The 22,544-nt window shown below is 33.3% G+C and overlaps 3 protein-coding genes across 5 annotated transcripts in view; all 3 read right to left on the minus strand.

Annotated features, from left to right (window-relative positions):
• The window catches only part of rell1 (RELT like 1), a 49,261-nt gene extending 48,146 nt beyond the window's left edge, over positions 1 to 1,115 (minus strand). Inside the window, exon 1 of the mRNA NM_001201360.1 lies at positions 821 to 1,115. Coding sequence (NP_001188289.1) covers positions 821 to 860 — 40 coding nt within the window. The 5' untranslated portion in view covers positions 861 to 1,115. The remainder of the gene's footprint in view (positions 1 to 820) is intronic.
• The window catches only part of LOC141375164 (uncharacterized), a 340,778-nt gene that overhangs the window by 198,923 nt on the left and 119,311 nt on the right, over positions 1 to 22,544 (minus strand). The window lies entirely within an intron of this gene.
• On the minus strand, positions 3,040 to 10,246 carry rwdd (RWD domain containing 4). Of its 3 annotated transcripts, NM_001005985.2 has the most exons (9): positions 10,018 to 10,246; positions 9,693 to 9,773; positions 7,444 to 7,553; positions 6,155 to 6,305; positions 5,479 to 5,590; positions 5,340 to 5,389; positions 5,205 to 5,207; positions 4,084 to 4,109; positions 3,040 to 3,831 (listed from the first exon to the last, which is right to left on the minus strand). In NM_001005985.2, the coding sequence occupies exons 1-9, from the start codon at positions 10,039 to 10,041 to the stop codon at positions 3,828 to 3,830; spliced, it is 561 nt and encodes a 186-aa protein (NP_001005985.2). In that variant the 5' UTR covers positions 10,042 to 10,246; the 3' UTR covers positions 3,040 to 3,827. The 3 variants fall into 3 exon arrangements, with proteins under 3 accessions (NP_001005985.2, NP_001307019.1, XP_073762557.1); NM_001320090.1 differs by lacking the exon at positions 4,084 to 4,109; XM_073906456.1 differs by having other exon boundaries at positions 3,794 to 5,207; positions 10,018 to 10,242.

The raw sequence follows: 22,544 nt of genomic DNA on the forward strand, positions 1-22,544 counted from the left end.
GCTATAGAGTGTTTTACATTCAGTCTCCTCCTGTAGCACAAGGGAATATGCTATTTAAATGTATGGAGACTGAAATACAGAAATTAAAACATTGCTGTTGATAACACTAGTAAATAAACTTTTTATATAGATTACTGGGTTAATAAGAATGACAGAGCATATAACTTAAATAGTAATTTCATAAATCTCAAAGAACTGTGGTAAAGCTTGATGGCAGAATGTTTTGGTTTCTTTTCTGGAATTGTTTGATTGACAAATTAGAAACAGGTGTACCAACTAGCCAAATACAAACTGGTCCACATTAGCATCGTGTTTGAACAAAAACATGTCTGTGTTATAAACCGTAATTGTTATTCTGCGCTTTTGATGCAATTTAATTAAAATCTGTCGCTTTTACATTGTAGATAATGCCAAAGCAGCTTTTACTGGTCATCAACTGAGACAATCAATCTCCATTCCTAAATGAAACCTGAAGCAAGCAACTGAGCATTGTAACTTTTAAATCACGCAATGTTGTGTGACCTTTAACGCCAATGAAAGTTAATGCAGGCGTTACCACGAACTAATAAATCCCTAATATAAAACCTCGGACATACAGCAGTATCAGTTCGTGCTTGATCAATACTTGGTTGTCCGCCAGAAACTTTATGACTGACAACCGCACCTTGCTCAAAAGATCCCCCTGCTCTCATCCAAATGCGCTACCAAACAAACCGATATAATAGAGGTGCGTGTGGATGCGTGACTCTCATATTACCGAAGGTCTTCACAAATCAATCTGTCCTGCACACATGAACACACAGTAGTGTGAACTACTAACCTCTCGTCGTGGAGTTGGTGGACAATGAGGAACCTGCCATCGGCCCACCGGTGTGACACAGATGCAGTCGGACACAGGCTGAAGTGTCCACAGATGCGTGAGCTTCGAGCTGTGCTTTTACATTCGCGGTCACTGCTGCTGTTTCCTCATTCTTATCACTGCTCGAGGAGGAGCATCCCACTCTTAAAGTTGTAATGCACTACACGGCCCGAAGCAACTTACTCGGACTCAGAAGTAAAGAAAAACACAATATCCCAATGACGAAAAGCTTTTAAGAAGGTACTTCGCAATATAAAATTGTCTTGTAATGTGCATATGGGGTGGTTTGCAAGAAAGCAAATGCTGCGATTCCAGTCCTGTAGGGGGCAGAAACTTCTGTTTACAAGCAGCAGGACACAAATGAAGAGCAAACCCCGGAAAAGGTCTAACTTACACGTCATCCGCGTGGTGTTTGTTTTGGGTTTTCTCATCCTTGTTTGAATAAATTGGCCTTATGCTGGAGTGTATAAGTACTTTGTTTGGTTGTAAAGTTGACGCAAAACAAAAAAAAAAACGTTGTTATTAAACTGCGTGTTATGATAAGGGCAAAACATTGTTTGTAGTTTTTCCCTTATTTAAAGCAACAACAAATGTTTAATCTTTTATTAGGCCAGAGTAATACAATAAGCAAAAGATCATTTCATGTAATATAATCATCTGGACCTACATAAAACATTAAAATAAACATTTTAGATTGATTTAAAATAGTAAAAGTTTTCTATGAAATCGTGCACCATTAGAGAAAATATATGTTTGTTTGCAGATGTGATTTTGACTTCCGCCTCTTATTTTAGAACTTGCTAAACATATATAATTATTCATTTAAATCAGTGTAAACCACAGGTCACATCCAAATAAGTAATTATAATATTTCCCGGCTGTTACGTACCTGTAACAATACCATATTTAAAATTCCCATCCATTAACATGCCTTTACTTAGTTCTTTTTCAAATTCCTGCAATAAATGTGTTATAAACACAGCGCATACAATTACCAAATACCAAGAAAAAAAAAACGTTCTATATTTTACAAATAATTTTTACAAAAGACGTCCCTAAAACCTTCGCAAGTTGTAAATTAAAAAAAGTTGTCAAAACACTATTTCAGGGTTTCTGCAGGTTTCACATAATTTTGATTTAATCTTAAGACCAAATTTTAGACTCATAAAGGGCTGCTGCACACTAAGGAATTTTTCAAATGGCCCAAATGGAAAAGATTGAAATTTGCCCCATCAAAAAATGTAATTTAATATATTTAATAAAACAATAATGCATTAAGAATAAAAAAGTAAAATATTTTTTTATTTTGTGTAAAAACAAGCAAGCTCTACTTGTATCCAGACACCTTTTTCCCGAACAAACGTTCTTTAAAATAAAAATTAAAAATAAACAAATGTTTTAAAGGTTTTTAAAAACAACAATACAACAATCTGTCCAGGTCGTTGTCCTCAGCAGTAAACGCATCGGGCACTTTTAAACAAATGTTATTGTAGAGAAAATAATTAAACCATTATTGTTTATAGAGTAAAAATTACCTTTTTAAACAAAAAGTGAAAAGTTTTTTGAGATTGATAGTCGATCATATGGGAGATGCAGTGGCGCAGTAGGTAGTACTGTTGCCTCACAGCATGGTCGCTGGTTCGAGCCTCGGCTGGGTCAGTTGGCGTTTCTGTGTGGAATTTGCATGTTCTCCCTGTGTTCGCATGGGTTTCCTTCGGGTGGTCCGGTTTTCCCCACAGTCCAAAGACATGCTATACAGGTGAATTGGGTAGGCTAAATTGTCCGTAATGTATGAGTGCGAATAAGTGTGTGTGAATGTTTCCCAGAGATGGGTTGTGGTTGGAAGGGCATTCGTTGTGTAAAAATGTGCTGGAAAAGTTGGCGGTTCATTCCGCTGTAGCGACCCCAGAATAAAAAGGGACTAAGCCGAAAAGAAAATTAATGAATGAATGTTGATCGTATGGGTGTTAATGGCCAGATTGGGTAGCAATACATGAACAAAGGCTAATTAAGATGATTTAAGACCTACAATACATGATTTCAGTAAATGTAAGACTTTTAAGACCTAAAATTTATATTTCGAGATTAAAGGCTTTTTAGGACCCCGCGGACACCCTGTATTTGTAAGTGTAAAGCAAATGCTCCCCACCCAATGCTAATCAATGTTGACACAATGTTTTCACATTAAACAAACTGTTTAATCTGTATTGTCATTAAAACGCTTTATTTCTTCATGAGCCCACACCCACATTCCCCACAAAAATATTGTTTGCATATAACAACATGTTTTTGTTTTTTTTGTTTAAAAAAATGCAAAGAGTTTCCTCAGAAAATGTTTTATTAATCCATACATATTTAGTACTTATTCAAATGTCCTCGTTGGGCCACCCATGATAAATTTACATTACCAGCTAATGCATACTTATTTCATTTCAGAAACCCTGTCAGCAAAGAGTAGACTGCACTTAAGTACACTTGATCACTTTTTTCATTTAAATGAACATTACAATAGATGACAGAACACTTATGTTATCTTTTTTTTTTGTAACACCCAACTGTTCTACTAGTTCCAAATTATAAGCATTTTCCACCCATCATAAGCCACATGATGTTCATTTGTGGCTCAGCATAAATTATCACACACTACTGAGGCTCCGGGGATGTATTTGTGAGGGTAAAGCTCCTTGTGTCAAATCACCTTCTATAGTTTCAGGTAGACTGAAATCATGGCTGGAGAATTCAGTTCAGTTTTCATATGTGTATGTGTGTGCATATATATATATATATATATATATATATATATATATATATATATATATATATATATATATATATATATATATATATATATATATATATATATATATAAAACTGCACAAAGAAACAATTTCCCCATACATTCATCTGGCAATACTGATCAGTCCTTCTGAAGTATCTCTTTAATCATCATCTTTTCCTCCAGTTTTGCTCAGCTATATTAAAAGAAAAAAGACCGATGAAAATATCAAAAGATCACATGTATTACAGTTTAATTTTCACCTTAGATCATAAATCTATTTTAAGTATTAAAAGTTTTGATTTCAAACATTTGAATGTTAAGCTTTACATAATGGTTGTAGTAATAATTATTGTTTTAATGATATGATCACATGAAAAAGAAGAGCTGTTTCAAATGAAACTTAAAATTAAAGGGATAGGTCACCTCAAAATTTAAATTTACTCACCATTTACTCTCCCTTTGCTCTGTCGTCTGTTAAACACAAAATAAGATTTTTTGAAAAAAATGTTAGAAACCTGTAACCATTGTTTTCCATAGTAGAAAAAACAAATGGTTACGGGTGTCCAGGTTTTTTATTTTTTATTTTTTCGAAATAACTTATTTTGTGTTGAACAGAAAAAAGACATTCAAACAGGTTTGTGACAAGTGAAAGGTGAGTAAATGATGACAGAATTTACATTTTCATATTTTTAATTCAAAATATATCTTGAAAGAAATTAGCATCTGCACTTTTCCTAGAATGCTAGACAAAAGTTTTTTAAGTTACTTTTAACCAACTGCTTCCAAAGAGAATTGTCGTGGATCAATACAGTTCAACAGAGGTTTGAACTACTTTCAAACACTTATCTATTGTAAACATTTTTACTGTATTATTATTTATTAATTAAGACATTTAAATCACCTGTTCAAGTGGATTTTTTATTAAAAATAAATATTTAATGGTTTAATATTAAGACAAATCATTCCAAATGTTTGGCATACATTTAGACTCACAATCAGAAATCCAGTTGAAGTCAGAATTATTAGCCCCTCTTTAAATTTAGTTTCTTTTTTGAATATTTTCCAAATGAAGTTTAAAAGAGCAAGGACATTTTCACAATATGTCTGTTAATATTTTTTTTTCTTCTGGAGAAAGTCTTATTTGTTTTATTTCAGATAGAATAAAAGCGGTTTTAAATTTTTTAAAAACAATTTTAAGGTCAAAATGTTTAGCCCCTTTAAGCTATATTTGTTTCGATAGTCTACAAAACAAACCATCGTTATACAATAACCTGCATAATTACCCTAACCTGCCTAGTTAACCCACTTAACCTAGTTAAGCATTTAAATGTCACTTTAAGCTGTATAGAAGTGTCTTGAAAAATATCTAGTCAAATAATGTGTATTATATTGTTATTAGAAATTAGTTATTAAAACTATTATGTTTAGAAATGTGTTGAAAAAATCTTCTCTCCGTTAAACAGAAAATTGGGGGGGAAAAACAAGGCTGCTAATAATTCTGACTTCAACTGCACTTTTTGAGGCCACTGTATGTTTATTTTTTTTAAATATAAATAAATGACTTACATGCTGTTTGATGGATGTGAAATGTAGCAGTGTGTGGGAATCCATGTGAAAGAGAAAAAAATACAAGTTATAAAACATTTTATTTTTGAATTTAATAATGCCTTTTCATAGTAAAATCTTCTCGTGTTACCCTACCTTAATAACATCCACCCAGTTCCATCCTCTTGGCAGTTCACCCTTATTATCTATTCATTGCAAACAACAGTTTCACATCAATGTGCATTAAAACAAAGAAGCCAGAATTCTTTTGTTTCATGGCTAACAATATACTGACCTGTTCTTCCAATCAGTTTCCTCTTCTGTGCTTTAGTTAGTTGCTCTTTCTTCTCCTTCTTCTTACTGACAGAGGTGGAATTATTCATAACATCGCTGCTGGATATCAAGGTCTGAGAGACAATACAGTTATTACATTACTTACAGGAGCTGTGATAAAAAATAAGAAAATATAAATGCAACAAGGCAGTATCCATAGCTACAAGAGAGCTCCAGCAGTTAAACCATGCGATTTGATTGTTGAAAGATATATAGAGTCAGTGACAGCAGAGAAAGCACTGTTCAAGTGATTGCATACTGTATTCAGAGTGGCATATATTCATATCACACTTCAGGGTCAGTCACAACAGAGAAAGTACCATTCAAGTGATTGCAAAATATATTCAAAGTGACATATTTTCATATCAAATATATTGGTAACACTTCATTTTGATGGTCCATTCGAGTATTAATAGACTGTCTGCATAATATCTGCTGATACTGCTTCTTCAACAGACATTTAACTGACCATAAGGAACTTGTACATGTCAACTTACACTAACCCTAACCCCAACCTAACAGTCTACTTATAATCTAATGAGAATTAGTTGGATTGTAGATGCAATGTAACTTAAAATCAACAAACCATCAAAATAAAGTGTGACCTATATATCATATAAAACTTAATGTATACAAACCACAGCAGACGTCACAGGCTGGTGGTTTTCCATAAGTGTTTCCTTGCTCTCTTTGGCCCACTCAAAAAGTGTGTACATCATGGCAGTGCCCAGGTTGGCTTCCACCTGTTCACTCATCTTTGAAAGAATGTACTGCTTTGTCTGTGCAGATCTTAAAATAAAAAAAAAATAAAAAAATAAAAAGATGTGCACGTTTAATCCTGTTAAACCTAATATCCTAAACCAAATTTTAATGTACAAATATATAGTACACAAATTAATTAAAAACTTTTGTTCAAATGTAAATAAAAGCTAAGAAATATATATTTTCCCACAATGACGCCTCTTGTCCACTGCCTTATTATCTTTTGGGGGAAGCCTGTCATTTCAGGGTCAAAATAAATAAATAAATAATTGCTGATTGAATAATTATTACTGAATGCAATATTATCACATTATGATGATCAAAAGTGACAAATACTTAGTCACACCTCATAATAAGACTCCAACTGCTAATGTTAATGTTTTTTTTTTTTTTGGTTTGTTTGTTTAATGAGAAGAAACATGACGAATACTAGTGCAGTATTTAATAATCATAGCTCAACATTTAATAATGCATTATTAAATCCCAAAGTGGTGCTTGTTAATAATAGTTAATGCACTGTGAGTTAACAAGAACTAACAATTAATGACTTCATTTACATTAACTAACATTAACAAAGATGAATATTGTAAAAAATGTGTAACAAAGTTAATTCATCTTTTTTTTTTTACTGCATTTATTCACTTTATGGAATATTTGAACATTCCAGGTCATGCTATTCTCAGATAATGACCAGTAAAAAAAAATTACGGCTATTATGGCTAAATGTACATTATCCCTTATTGTAAAGTGTTACTAAATAATTTTTACAATATTGCAAAATGGTCCAATTCTAATAAATTGTGTTGTTTATAAATTTGCATATTACATATTAGAATGATTTATGATAGATCACGTGACACTGAATACTGGAGTAATAAATAATAATTAATCATTTAATAATAAATGATGCTGAAAAATCAGCTTTGCTCTCACTGAGATTACAATTACAGACAATTAAATTTAGTAATAATATTTGAAGCAATACTGTTTGACTGTATTTTTGGATCAAATAACTGAAACTTTTTTGTGTTGTGTGTAAGAGACTTTAACATTTAAATATCTTGCAATACCACAAAATAAATTTAAAATTTAAAGTTTGTGAATATTGAACCGTAAACGGCTCAGCTAAGAAAAAGCAAAAACAAACAGATTCTAAACAACTTACAGTCTGTTGTTAAAAAAAGTATCTAATGATATGCATGGTGCACTTTCAGGATAGTTTTCTGGCCAAGACACTTCAAGTAGGAAGGATTTGGAATCATCAAGATCTCCTACCTGCAAAAAAAAAAATAAATAAATAAATAACAAATAATGATTTTTATATTCATTCATTTTGCTGAAGTTTTTTTTTTTTTAGCAAAATTGAGGAAAGTGATTCATCATAAAGAGGTAAATAATCAAAACACAAGCTATAATAGATTGCAATTTTATTCCATTTCAAAATGAAATTCTATAGTACATGAATATTGTAATCCCTTATATCATAAGTTTTACCATCTCATACCATTGCCATATTTTTGTAACATTGTTATTGCCCTAAACAAATCTCCTACTGTATTTAATAATTAATATGTTATTTCAAGTCGGAATGACCACTGTAAAGTTAAATACATTGAAATGTTCCCAATAAAATGAAATTAAATAAACCCGCTGCTAGTAGCATTTCTAATAAGTACTAAAATATAGCAAACATGAAGTAGGCTAGTATTTACTGAATAAGTGCAAGTAGCTAATCAATAGCCACTAGCATCTAATGAATAAATAAATACTAGTATACAGGGTAATTAAAAAAGAATACCACAACTTTAAAAATCAAAAACTCTGCAAAGAAGAAATGTAGAGCTAAGCTCTTTGTGTTTTTGATTTAAGGAAGCTCCGAAGTTTTGAAAAACTCGAAGTATTCTTCTCATTGATTAATTACCCAAGGTTCCATAATGTTTCTTTGATTAAATACAGATTTTCAAGGTTGTAGTATTTTTTAATCATCCTATATATTAAATAAACTACACTTCATTTAAAAAAAGTGTAAGAGTACATAATAAATACTATCTATAAATTAGACTAAGTACTAGTTAGCATTAACTATTAAGAAATTGAATGTAAAAACATATTATATATACACAATGTATAACTAGATGTAGTCAAAATTGCAATGCAGACTACACAAGACTACTATAAGTCATATCTTAGTGACAGATGAAACATTTGTAGAGTCTAGTGAATAAGTACAATTAAATAATTAACAGGTACTATTTAACCAATAAGTACTGGTATAACATGAACCAGCCTAGTATTTGTTGAAGAAATATTAGTTAAATAGATCATAATACTATTATCTAATATTAGGAACTACAATAAACATTATTATTCACAATAAATACCTAAAAAAAAAAAAGGTGGAGAGCAATTTCAGCGTTATGGATGTGACGTTTGCAGTAAAAACTCCAAACATAAATTCAAAAAGAAAAAGAAGATTTCCTAAAAAGAAATCATGATAACCAAAAGAGTAGAACTTGGTTCTCTATAGAATAAAAATTATTGATTTTATTATATTTAATATTTTTGCCTTTATGAGGAAAAAAAGTGTCAATATGGATGTGACACCTCTTTTATTATGGATGTGACCGATGTGAAACTGCCACTTGTGGGACTTTGGGATATCAAATACAATTGTTTGAAAACATTGACAGACACATTTTTTGGTGTATTTCTAAAGTACTTTAAAATACTTCCTTACAGAAAAAAACTAAGAAACATTTTCGGTACTTATTTTCCGTACTAATTTCATGGCAAGGTTGATGTTTGCATGGATTTGCTCTAGTCATAATTTAAATACAGAGATTAGTCAAAAATGAATAGTTTATATCTTAATTATAGATCAAACATTTGTAGTATCTAGTGAATAAGTAGTAGTAAACTAGCAAAAGGTATTTTACTGTGGTTAAGCTGGTTTTATATTCACACATTCATTAGGTGACAACTTGTGGCATGCTCTCTGTATTGTTTATTACACTACTTTGAATATGGGGTCTGAAATCACGTGCAATTATGACTTCAAAACAACATTAGCACTATTTATTAGACTGTGAACAATGTTGTACTTTGATGGTTATTGGCTGCAAATATGATTTAACTATTTAGAAATTCCAAAGAATACTTTTTTTGCAATTGTATTATTACAGAGAAAGACTGAATATAAAACCAACTTTACCTCAATCTGGTATCTTACCTAACGTTTAAGTACTACTATAAACTAGCCTAGTATTTCATGAAGAAATGTTAAAATATTTTAAAAGAATCACTTCTACTTAATGAAAGATTTACTAGTATCTAGCAAGTAAGGACTAGAAGCATGAAAATAGATACATTTTAACAGATTAAATGTAAAAAATAGGAATTAGTAAGTTGTTTTACCCTGAACTGAAAGGAAACAGGACTGAGCTCTTTAAAACAGTCATCTCCTTCATAGATAGAGCGCAAAGCTTCCAGCTCCATCTGCACACAAACAATTCAGTCAACACAACCTGGTATTACTATGTTTTGGACATGGTATATATTTAACGAAATACCACATAAAATCAGTAATACAAACATTGGCCTTTTTGTTGTTAAAAATGTTATATTTTATTAGGCTAGGCGTGTTTATAAACATGATGTTAATAAGATTTATGACACAGCCTTCATAAAACCTCCACATCTTTAAGTTCATGTGCGTTAGCTTTAGCTGTATCAGTCTTACCTCCTGGTCTTCATTGGCAGTCATGTTCTTCGCCTTTCCAGCACTTTAAACCTGTCATAAACAGCGCTGCTGTGTTAGCGGACTTTAGCCAAAATAACGTTCAAGTACATATAAAGACCAACATGTTTAATGAATCCTAAATGTAATTAAGAAATTGCTTTAAGGGAGTCACCACAACATTAAAACAGAGAAATGTGTGATCTCAGACAGTACAGTAACACTATTGCCGCCTGCAGGTTTGGAGTGCAGAAATTCACCGACCTTGCAACTTCTCTTAATGTACTCTAGATGGCGGCAAAACATTAGGCTACCTGTATGGCTTTACATTGTGACAAAATTAATCCATTAAAAGTTTGAAATTATTAATGATAGATTGAAATGAATAGAATTCATGAATATAGGCTTCAAATAAATTGTCATTTGTAAATTTTGATTAACTTAAGTATGTTTCTGTCACCAACCCAAAACAAATACACTGTAAAAAAAAAGTAATCAATCAGTGGAGTTATCTCAATAGTAAGTTAATTCTACTCATTTGAGTTTTAAACTCAGTGATGAATACTCTATAAAGTGATTATTCGCTTAAAGCAATTAAACCAATTGACTTAAAAGAAACAAGTTGACTTCACAAATATAATGTAAGTAAACCCTTGTAATTTCGAACTGTTAAGCTGACTTATTTTTTATAATTATGCTTACTGTACTCACTTTTTTAAAGTCAACTAATCCTTATTTACAGTGTCAGACTATTTTAACATTTCTGTTTTCAAATAATTACTGTAATTATTATAATAATACATATTTGGCACTTAATTTAGTCTATAAAATCAACAATTATAGCCTCCATTGAATTTAGAAGACACACTGGAGTCTGGAAGAGCACATTTATTTTAATTACTTTCATTTTGTTGGATACAGAAAAGCTGAAATATATGTATATAATAAAGGTGTATTTAAAAAAGTGATTTGTTTACTTTTATTTTAAAAAGAGAGATCACAATTTGCATATGAAATTAAGTCAACTTAACAGTTCCAAGTTACAATAGGTTTACTTACATTATTTTTGTAAAGTCAACTTGCTTTTTTTAAGGGAATTGGTTTACTCGCTTTAAGTAACTGATCTCTTATTACAATGAAGGTAATTAGTTAATTAAATACCTCATTACTACAACTTAAACGGAGTAAGTTCACAGTACTCATATATATGTATATATATATATATATATATATATATATATATATATATATATATATATATATATATATATATATATATATATATATATTTTTTTTTTTTTTTTTTTTTTTTTTTTTTTTCAAACGGTTTAAGTTGCCTTTGGGTTATTGAGTACTCAGCTGGTTTGAGTTCTCTTCATTTATTGGTTTTTATTGTGCTCAAATTGCTTCTTTTATTCAAATGGATTTAGTTCACAGTACTCGTTGTTTTTGAACTTAAATGGTTTGTTGCAATCAGTTTCCTCAAATGGTTTGAGTTACTGTAACTTATTGGGTTTTACAGTGTAGATATATTTTTCAACCCTCTACATCCTCTAAGTGGGCAAAATCAGATTATTCAGAATTATTTTGTTGGAGTTGTCTATATATTTTTTTTTCTTTAAAGAAAACATCAGAATTGAGAAATGTGTTTTGGATTGTTTGTTTTTGTTTTGTTGCTTTCACCGTCAAATGTAAATTATTTTATAACTAATATTGTTTCAAACAAACATCGTTTTTTTTTACAGTGCACCATAATTAAAAAATGTAGAAAAATGTGTCTGTGTCGGTGTTTTAGGTTTTTGATTTTACATTAGGCTATTTTATCCACCTGGTTTCTCTCGAGGATTTTTTTTATTTATTTATTTTTGCTTCACTTTTGTCTATTAGTGAAGTTCGTTCCTCACCACTGTCACCACTGGCTTGCTTGGTTTGGTTTGGTTTGGTTTGTGAAGCTGCGCATTGATAAATTTGCTCTTCAGTGTTTAGATTTTCATCAGTGAAAACTTATCCACACTGAACCGAACTGAATTGAACTTCAACTCTGAAAACTGGACTGACAGTTTCAATTTACTAGAACTTCTATGTTTAGCTGCTTTGACACAATCTACGTTTTAAAAGCGCTATAGAAATACAGAGGAATTGACTTGAATTGAATGATAGAAGTCAATAATAAACAAAAAAGTCATACAGGTTTTCAACAACATGGGGGTATAATAAATTATACCAATAATAAATTATTAGAAAACTTAGAGCATATTTAATTCATAAAGGTTACGTTATGCATTATTTTGAAGCTCATCATTTCCCATTTGCATTCTAATTAATGAGGCTTCACGACTTTCGTAATCTTATCAGAACAAAAGAAAATCATTTTACACCTTTTTCGTAATAACTCACATTTACATAGTAATCACAAAACAGCATGACTCACTCAGGCTGTCCAGGACCTTGATAGCAACATGAATGTTGATTATTTGCGCTCATTTACATGTGGAACTCCTCTGGTTCACAGGTCAACAAGACGCTTTCAATGAGTTATGATTAAAGCCCTCTCTGATCAATGAACAAACCCACCTGGCTTTTAAGGCGCAGCAGTGAGTTGGGGCCAGAAGATTATATCCTAGCTCACATCTGACAGCACAGTAGCCAAATTACCCGTTGAGAAGATTTACTGTTCTAATTTCAGTTCTATTTCACCAGACCTCTACAAGCTCTTCCATTAAACAAACCATCCCAAAATAAGTTTACAAAAGACACAACTCAGGGTCAGGAATAAATCATTTATCATCTTTGTGCAAATGCAATATTTATCATAGGGCTAAGTTATCTTGCTCAGTGGCATGAACTCAGGAGAGGGAAAATTGCTCATAGTTGTCAGTGATCGTAGTCCAGTCAGCACATTTGCATACTACATAACAATAATATACACTTTTACAGGGGAAAAAGTCACCCTTTCAAAAGATACCAAATGTTAGATCAAAAATAGAAATTGTAATGTCTTGGTCTTTTTACACTCAAAAATAAGTTTGCTGCTTGTTCAAGCTACCTATTTAAAATGAGCTAAAAAAAAAAAAAACATTTATTGAGATTTTTTTTTTTTTAGAACAACTTCATCGGTTTATGTTTAAATCACTAATAGGGCACCTATGATGAAAATCATCTGTTTGGACAGAACTGTGTGTAGGTATTGTTTGTCCTACTGTGTGTAGGTATTGTTTGTCATACTGAAGTGATACCCAGCAGGCACACAACATCATAAGACATCATTATTAGGTATGGTTAGATTATTAAGGTTGGGACATCAGGTGACCAAAATATAATGTCTAGCCAGGGTCTAAAGACAACGTTATTTTGACGTCCAATAATGACATGAAATTACATTGATATTTGGTTGGTTTCAGGATGTGTGTGAGGGGTCTGGATGCAGATCTGGTGCAGTGCAATCTGAGCTGCATCCAATGCTTTTTAATGCACTCACCTAAACGCACCCCTAACCCTTCCTGTCACAGTGACATCACTCACTCCATTAAGTGCATTGTGTCTGACATTGCATCGCTGAGCGATGCAATCTCAGCTTGCATCATAAAGGCTGCATCCATATACTATTGGGTTGTGTTGGAAAGTGACTAAATCCAATGTCTGATAGACGTCATAGTGGTATGTTAGTGGTATATAGTTGATTTATTTTAGGTTGGACGTTGGACATTGATGTCAGCTGGACGTTGGGTTCTGACGTCAACCCGATTTTCATTTCCAAACAAAATTCCATGTCCCCACAACATTGGAGTACGCTGGAGTGCAATATCAATATGACATCATGATGTTGATGTTCTGCAGGGTATAAGCACAAAAAAAGTGCCTTTTTAAAAATTTCCTGTCGTTAAAATAGGACCCAAATTCTAGTGATTTTAAGGCAAACCAGATTGTGACGTAGGAGTGCAGTTTTCCCTGGCCACCGAATAGACTGACAGGTCTTCATGATAACAAGTATACACATGTCCACAGAACATTTTTTTTTGTAAAGAAACTGGGATTAAAAAAGATGTTACCACTCTCTGTGATCAGCTGCATTTCAAAATGCTGTTTTATAAGTTTAAAATGGGTGGTTCATTCCGCTGTGGTGACCCCAGATCAATAAAGGGAGTGTGTGTGTGTGTGTGTGTGTGTGTGTGTGTGTGTGTGTGTGTGTGTGTGTGTGTGTGTGTGTGTGTGTGTGTGTGTGTGTGTGTGAGAGAGAAAGAGTCTACTGCAAATTGCAGTTGTGTGTGACTCATCATTTCAGAAAGGCTTGAATAAACTCCACCACAAATACATAAAATTTACTTACTTCGTAGTTTTGACTAATAAGCTGTAATTCAGCTTCATCTGAGTCTGTCTCTGTCACTGACTGCTAGGGTGTCAAAATTAATTGTTTTTTCAGTGCACCGTGATGCAGATGGGGACAATTAGATATCGGTTCAGCAATAGATTATAACTGTTTATTACGTACTGACGTCATTTATCTCCTATGTGCAATGTTGCAGTGGAATACTATGGCGAAGGAGGAGAGGGTGACTAAATAAAACACTCCTACTACTTAAAAGGTAGATAATTAATTGGGTAGCACATTCGCCTCACAGCAAGAAGGTTGTTGGGTCGCTGGTTAGAGCCTCGGCTCAGTTGGCATTTCTGTGTGGAGTTTGCATGTTCTCCCTGCATTCGCGTGGGTTTCCTCTGGGTGCTCCTGTTTTCCCCACAGTCCAAAGACACACAGTACAGGTGAATTGGGTATACTAAATCGTCCGTAGTGTATGAGTGTGTGTGTGTGTGAATGAGTGTGTGTGGATGTTTCCCAGAGATGGCTTGCGACTGGAAGGTCATCTGCTGCGTAAAAACTTGATGGATAAGTTAGGAGTTCATTCCGCTGTGGCGACCCCGGATTAATAAAGGGACTAAGCCGACAAGAAAATTAATAAATTAATTATCCCTCTATTTCACTACTAGGGAGAGATGCTGTAAAAAATCATCTCTGCTTTTCTCTCTCATACATACACTTTGAACATATGACCCACTGGCCTGTTTGAGAGTTAACTTTTCTCTCCTCTTGGCTGTTAAAGCAATAATTGTGGATCCAGACACGAAGACAATGACCAATCATAGGGGTGTAAACCAGCGCTCAAAAGGGAAGTGAGGTAATACTTACATTAGTTTATTTGCTTTAAATGCTTGTGTTATCTTCTGGCATGTATTGAAGTTTTGTTTAATACATTTAAAAAGAGTGTTGTCTTTGAGCAGGTGAAATTAAAGGTGCTGTACATATAGCTTACTGCTTGTATTAATCAAATGCAATATAAATCTAAAGAAATTTATAAATTTTACTAAAAAAATAATATTGTGTTGTGAAGAAAAAATCTAATCATGTATAGAAAGCATCGTCAATGCACCGTGATGCACCGAGACATCGAATCAAACCGAATCGATGGCATGATAATCGTAACCGAACCGAAACATGAGACCAGTGTAGAATCACCCCTACTGACTATTGTTTCTCTGCCTTAACCATAGACTGTTAAAGATATATATGGACATTGTATCCGTGATGTAGAATCCGGGGGGATTCCCAGCAAGGGCAAAGAGGCAGATTGTGAGTGGAGCTACTGACACCTGCTATCATTTTGCTAAGACAGCCTTTCTTTGGGAGAAACGCTTTATACTTCATTACCTGCGATTGTAGTCTGACCAGTTGTGTTCTGAACACAATAAAGTGTTTAGTCTTTTAAAAACACTGCTGTAATACATTGAGCCATCAATTGATCTTATGATATTTTTCTACAGGATGAAAATGCGAATTACTTCCAAACACTTCAGATACAAGCACTTCAGATGCAAGGCTATTGATGAAATCCAGGCATAAAACTGCATGACAACGTATCGGATGATTGTTCTAGAGCCTACAGCTAATCCATCTGCCAGATCCTGGAGTGCATTCAAGTTCTGAAGAAAAATATAAATGATTAAGTATCTTTAGTTTAACAAATACATTTAAAGAAATGTTATATAAGTGTATCATTTCACTCACCTGGGAAATCGAGGCCACATAAATAGTTTATGAGCACAATTGAGTGCAATCAGCATGCCAAAGCATCTAATATTTGTAAGAAATACAAAAAGCAAAAAGAAAGCCAAAAGGCAACTGACTGTGTAAAGGCACACAAAACAAAACAAAAATACAATTAATATATGCCAAGTTCAGCAGCTAATCAGCCAGAACGTGAAGGTGAAGTGACGGCGACCAGCGAGACCTAGCTGTCACTCAAGTGACTTCGCCCTTAATTGTGCTGACTTAACTAAACTTAATATAAATCAAATGGATGAGTTGTAAAAAAAAATAATAAAATCACCCCCCCCCCCCCCTCACTGTTGTCATGAAGGGTAATAATAGCTATATAAACCAAAATTGTTCTTTGTACCAGGCTGTAAACTCCTTATTCATGGTGTAAAGTTGGCCATTTTAACAATGGGGTCAATAGAAATCTGCTCTATTATAGAGCCAGGACTAGTAGAAGTTCCATGAATTTGCGTTTGGACATAACGCATGATGAGAAGCAGACATGCACATCGGAGAGATGGGCGAGGAAAAGCATGTCATTTGCATTTAAAGCCAGAGGCTACAAAAACAGCTACATTGTGATCAGACACCAAAATGGGCAGATTCTGGGAGGCTATTATAAATTATCTGATGAGCATTTTGAGTTGAACTTGGACCTCAGAGCCTGGGGGTGACACACACAACTAACAGGCATATCCTGGAGACACCGAAGTCTTATCTTACATATTCTAAATGTACAGTAGAAGAGAAAGCTGGTTATTGTTTTGGACCTTTTTGTGTCTAAACATGTCAGTATATGAAATAAGAAAAAAATCACAGTGGTCTTTCCTATTGATGCTGACATGTCATAATTTGGTCTTGATTTTTATTCATCAGGAACTGAGTGACTTGTTGAATCATAGTCATTTGGTACTGCTGTGATCTCATGTGAGTATCTATTCATTCAAACTTTCAAAGTTAGCTGGAATAAAGCCTTGAACTTGCATAAATCATTTGCAAATGAAGCCCTGTTTCCACCCCATGTGTTCCCAAGAATGAGACTAGCACTTTCTGGGAAACTGACGAAAATTATGTATAATAAAAATGAAAATTGTTGTATAATGATGTATAATAAAAACCAGTGAAACCACTGCAGTTATTTTCCCTGCATAATGAATGGCTTGTACCTCAGAGCGTGCGGCTGACACACAATAACAAACACTGTCATGTTATCTTGTGTTTGCAGGGGGACGCTAAGAAAAACAATTTTGTGAGACAGTTCTGGGAGGTAATTTATCTATATAATAGTTTATGCAATAATGAAAATGCACTCACCCTCAAGTATTCCAAACATTTACAAGTTTTTTTTTTTTACTCCATTGAACACAAAGGATACACTGCCCATGCAAAATAAAAGTCACACAATATAATATTTAGCTGCATCACTTTCATTAATAATGGCACAGTTACACATTCGCTATGGCATTGTTTAAATATGCTCCTACAATATTACAATATTAATTCCCAGCCAGAGTTGCATTCTCTTTTTGCCAAGATTTTTTGTTGATAATGAGATAGTCAGACTGTTGCATCCACAAAGTCCTTCTTTGCATCCTTATAAAGCCAGCACATTCAAAAATTCTTGGTAGGGTTATGGTTTGGACTCTAGGGTTGCCAATTTACAAAAAAAAAAAAACAATAAAAAAAATTAAATGGTGCCTCATTCTTCCTGAACCACACATGATCGATGCATCACTTCATTTATCTCTCTTCCTACCCTGGTGCACCTATCACTCTGGAACAGGGTAAATCTTGACTCATCAGACCACATGACTTTCTTCCATTACTCCAGAGTCCAACCTTTATGCCTGCCAGGCAAATACAACCATTTTTCTTTTAAGATTAGCCTCTGATAAGGGGTTTTCTTAAGGCAACACAGCTTTTTAGTTGCAACCCCTTGAGTTGCCTTAATATTGTGTCTGTGGTAATGCTCTAACTTAGTTCTGCTGTTGCTTAGTTCTGTCTTAATTTCGCCATACAACTACTGTAGGTGATCACAAATGTCTATCATTAAAGTTTTTTTTTCTTTTTTTTCCCTGACCACATTTCTTTCTCAAAATATGATGGTCCTAACTAACCACCTTACTTTATGTGCTAGACACTTTCTCAACACGGTTTTAATAATTCCAGCTGTCTGCCTAGATGTTATCTCTACTTGGTGTATGCCAATAATTTGACTCTTTCTGAAATGATAGACATCTTTAAAGTCCCTTTAAGGCAAGTCATTTCATTTGGTGGCCATCTTTGAATTGCCTCTCGGGCAGCATGCTCGGCCATTCTATTTGAATGGGGAAACACTAAATTCTCCAAAAATTGCTTGCCAAGCATTCGTTTACGTTTTTACATTATGAATAACCAATGAAATTCAACAACAACTGTCTATTTTGTTTCATTTCTAAATGTTCTAAAATCACACAAAATCTGCAGAAACTCACATCTGGTCCGAGACCCTGTCATTCTATAGCAATCGCTAATTAGCTCCTGTACTAGAAGGCGAGGCTTCATTCGCCATATTGACAGGTACACTTTTCAACATTTGAAATATTTTATGTGTCTTCTGAATGGGTGTTTAATAAATGAGAAGCTTCTTTCTGCATCACTTAGGATTAACTTGCTTTACAAGCTGAAACATAATCATCCATGCACAAATTATAAAATGGAAATTTATTAAACAATTTTGGAAAGCAGAAAAAAAGCAGAAAAAACTATCACTAAAAATATCCTTTTATGGCAGACTTTGGCTAAGGCATTTTAAACAAATCAAAATAAAGTAAAACAATCTTTTATACTTTTTAGTAAGGACACAAGTGTGAAATTTTCTCTGTATTTAAGAGGTTAAACATATTTAATGAAAAATAGACACTATGGAATGTATTTTTAATCAGAAATATTCTGTAACATGAAATTCTAGAATGTTAAATATTAAAAACAGTAGACTACTGTACTGTAAAACACCAAAAGTTAAGGTAACTCAAACCGTTTGAGGAAACCGATTGCTACAAACCATTTGTTCAAAAACATATCCTATTGAGTACTGTGAACTCAATCCAATAGAGTAAACGAACCAATTTGAGCATATTAAAACCCAATAAATGAAGATAACTCAGACCAACTGAGTACTGTAAAACTTAAAAAGTTAAGGCAACTCAAACCATTTGAGGAAACTGATTGCTACAAACCATTTAAGTAAAAAAAAAAAAAAAAGCTAATCCTAATGAGTTTTGTGAACATATACAGTAGGTTGAAGTAATGGGGGTATTTAATTCACTCGTTACCTTCAACACTGAGTTCAAAACTTTTTTCAAATTAGTAGAATTAACTTTAAGTAAATTTTAGATTAACTACACTCATTTCATTTGGTAAAGTTGACTGTTGGGTTGTACAGTGTGGCAAACACAGCTGCCAGTATTTTATTGTAAAATCAAGAAACAAAAAAAAACAACAACAAAAAACTGCAGGATAGTACCCTCATTTACGGAATAATACCAGCAGCTGTGGTTGCCAGGTTTTTTTTCCGTAAAAAATACGGGAATTTTATAGAACTGTTTAAATTTATGAAAATAACCGTATTTCATTAATTAACTAATTTAGTGACTAGTGAATGAGGGTGTATGGTGAGATTTCAGACACTCTGCCTACTAACAAAAACAAAGGATAGATCTGTTACAGTTATTTCCCGTATTTTGTCAAGAAATGAGCTGTTAATCATTTAACAGATTTTTCACTGTAGATTGTACAGACTTTTACTGTTAAAATCATGGACGTTTTTTTACAGTGTACAATCACACATTGTGTGGAGTTTGCATGTTCTCCCTGCATTGACGTGTGTTTCCTCTGGATGCTCCGGTTTCCCTCACAAGTCCAAAGACATGTGCTATAGGTGAATTGGGTAAGCTAAATTGACAGTAGTGTATGTTTGTGAATGAGTGTATATGGATGTTTCCCAGTGATGGTTTGCAGCTGGAAGGGCATCCGCTGTGTAAAACATATGCTGGATAAGTTGGTGGTTCGTTCCGCTTTGGTGACCTCTGATTAATAAAGGGACTAAGCCGAAAAGAAAATGAATAAATGAATAAAAATGTTAGGGATTGGTTTTTGTCTTTACTTAAATGTTTTAGTTCAGCTTATTTGATCATTTTAAACAAATCGGCTTCCTAATATTTTCCTAGTAATGTGAACACTAATAAGAAGCTAACACAACTAATTGTTTTGAGTCAACGGGTACTGAGAATTACTTTATTAAGACGCTATAAATACAAACCTTTTCAAGTTATGCTCACTTAAAATTAATACTATATTTAGACAGAATTTTTTATTGTATTGATGTACACTTGATTAATTAAAAAATGTTGATGCCCTTTATCTCTGTAGAATGAGGTTGGAAATGTGAAGATTGTTTATTGTTATTGCTGTGAAGATTATAAGTTATTGTGTGATTAAGGGGTAATGAAATGGGAGTGACGGTCTAACTAATTGCACATTGTGATTGACTATGGGATAAAAGGGTGGAGTTAAAGAATTATGTCACACACTGAGGAAGGCTTTGTGCCAAAACGTCTGTCTTTTAATCACCCGTAAAATGTAAGAAAAATAAAAAATAAAAACAGTACGAAGCAATTGAGTGCGAATCATTACAGTTTTTGAATGACAGAAAGTTTTAGGCAATCGTTTTCTCAATTTTCTAAGTAAGGTCAACTTATTACATTTTACAGTGTAGGTAATTGAACAATATGTGACAACGAATCAGTGTAGGCAGAAGTACCCAATAGTATGCAGCTTTTATAATGCAAGTTGATACTGCATATATCAGAGATGCAGTCAGACACAATGCACTCAATGGAGCTAGTGATGTCACTTTGAGGTGTGAGATTAGGTGAGCCCATTAAAAAGCATTGCATGCAGTTTAGATTGCACTGCAGCCAGACCCCTCTCAAAGTACCTGATGATTGATTCTGAAGTGTGCATCTGTTGGACACTTCACATTCCCATAACTCTGCTGGAGAGGATTTATGAACACATTTTTATTACATATAACATACTTTAATATGGTCACAAAGTAATAACTTATTCAAAATTAGTACAGTTTGAAGACAGATTGCTTGTTTAAACCAAGCCAAAATTTGAAACACTGCACACTGAGACTAATCGGCTGGTTATAGTCACATGATCATCTGAACAAGTCAAATTAGTTTTCTTTTTTTAACAGGAACCTATTCAATAAAATAGTCCATATCATTTACCTGTGTGTCTTCTTTATTGTATAAAAAAATGATGGGCCTCAATTGAGAGCATAAGACTTTTATGGTCTTTTAAAGAATTTATGTGCATCTTGGTGTTTCCTGCCAACATCTCTCATGCCATCCCTAAATGCACATAAAAAATGTTGATGAAGACATTGCTAGTGACAGGTTGTCCCTCGCATCAGTTCCCTCATATCATCGAAGCATTATTGCAAGAGGGAGGGAAGTTAAGATTATGAAAGCATGAGGGAATTAAAAAAAATTATGCAAATGAATAAATATATATATTTTAAATAAATGATGCCTTATTTAATCAAATCAAGAACTAAATTGTAATAATATTATGCATTTAACAGAACACAATGTGGAGTTACTAAAATGTATATATAATATAATATAATATAATATAATATAATATAATATAATATAATATAATATAATATAATATAATATAATATAATATAATATAATATGATATTATATAATATAATAATGTAGTGTAATATAATATATTATAATATAATATAATAATGTAATATAATAATGTAATATAATATGGTGACACAGTGGTGCAGTAGGTAGTGCTGTCACCTCACAGCAAGAAGGTCGCTGAGCCGCTGGTTCGAGCCACGGTGTTTCTGTGTGGAGTTCTCCCTGCTTGTGCGTGGGTTTCCTCCGGGTGCTCCGGTTTCCCCCACAGTCCAAAGACATGCAGTACAGGTGAATTGGGTAGGTTAAATTGTTCGTAGTGTATGAGTGTGTGTGTAAATGAGTGTGTGTGGATGTTTCCCAGAGATGAGTTGCAGCTGGAAGAGCATCCGCTGCGTAAAAACTTGCTGGATAAGTTGGCGGTTCATCCCGCTGTGACGACCCCAGATTAATAAAGGGACTAAGCCGACAAGAAAATGAATAATATAATATAATATAATATAATATAATATAATATAATATAATATAATATAATATAATATAATATAATATAATATAATATAGGGCGAGGCAGAAGGTTGCTGGCTTGCTGGGTCGAGCCTTGGCTCAGTTGGCGTTTCTGTGTGGAGTTTGCATGTTCTCCCTGCCTTCGCGTGGGTTTCCTCCGGGTGCTCTGGTTTCCCCGACAGTCCAAAGACATGCAGTACAGGTAAATTGGGTAGACTAAATTGTCC

Source organism: Danio rerio, chromosome 7, assembly GCF_049306965.1.
Source record: "Danio rerio strain Tuebingen ecotype United States chromosome 7, GRCz12tu, whole genome shotgun sequence".
NCBI classification, from domain to species: domain Eukaryota; kingdom Metazoa; phylum Chordata; class Actinopteri; order Cypriniformes; family Danionidae; genus Danio; species Danio rerio.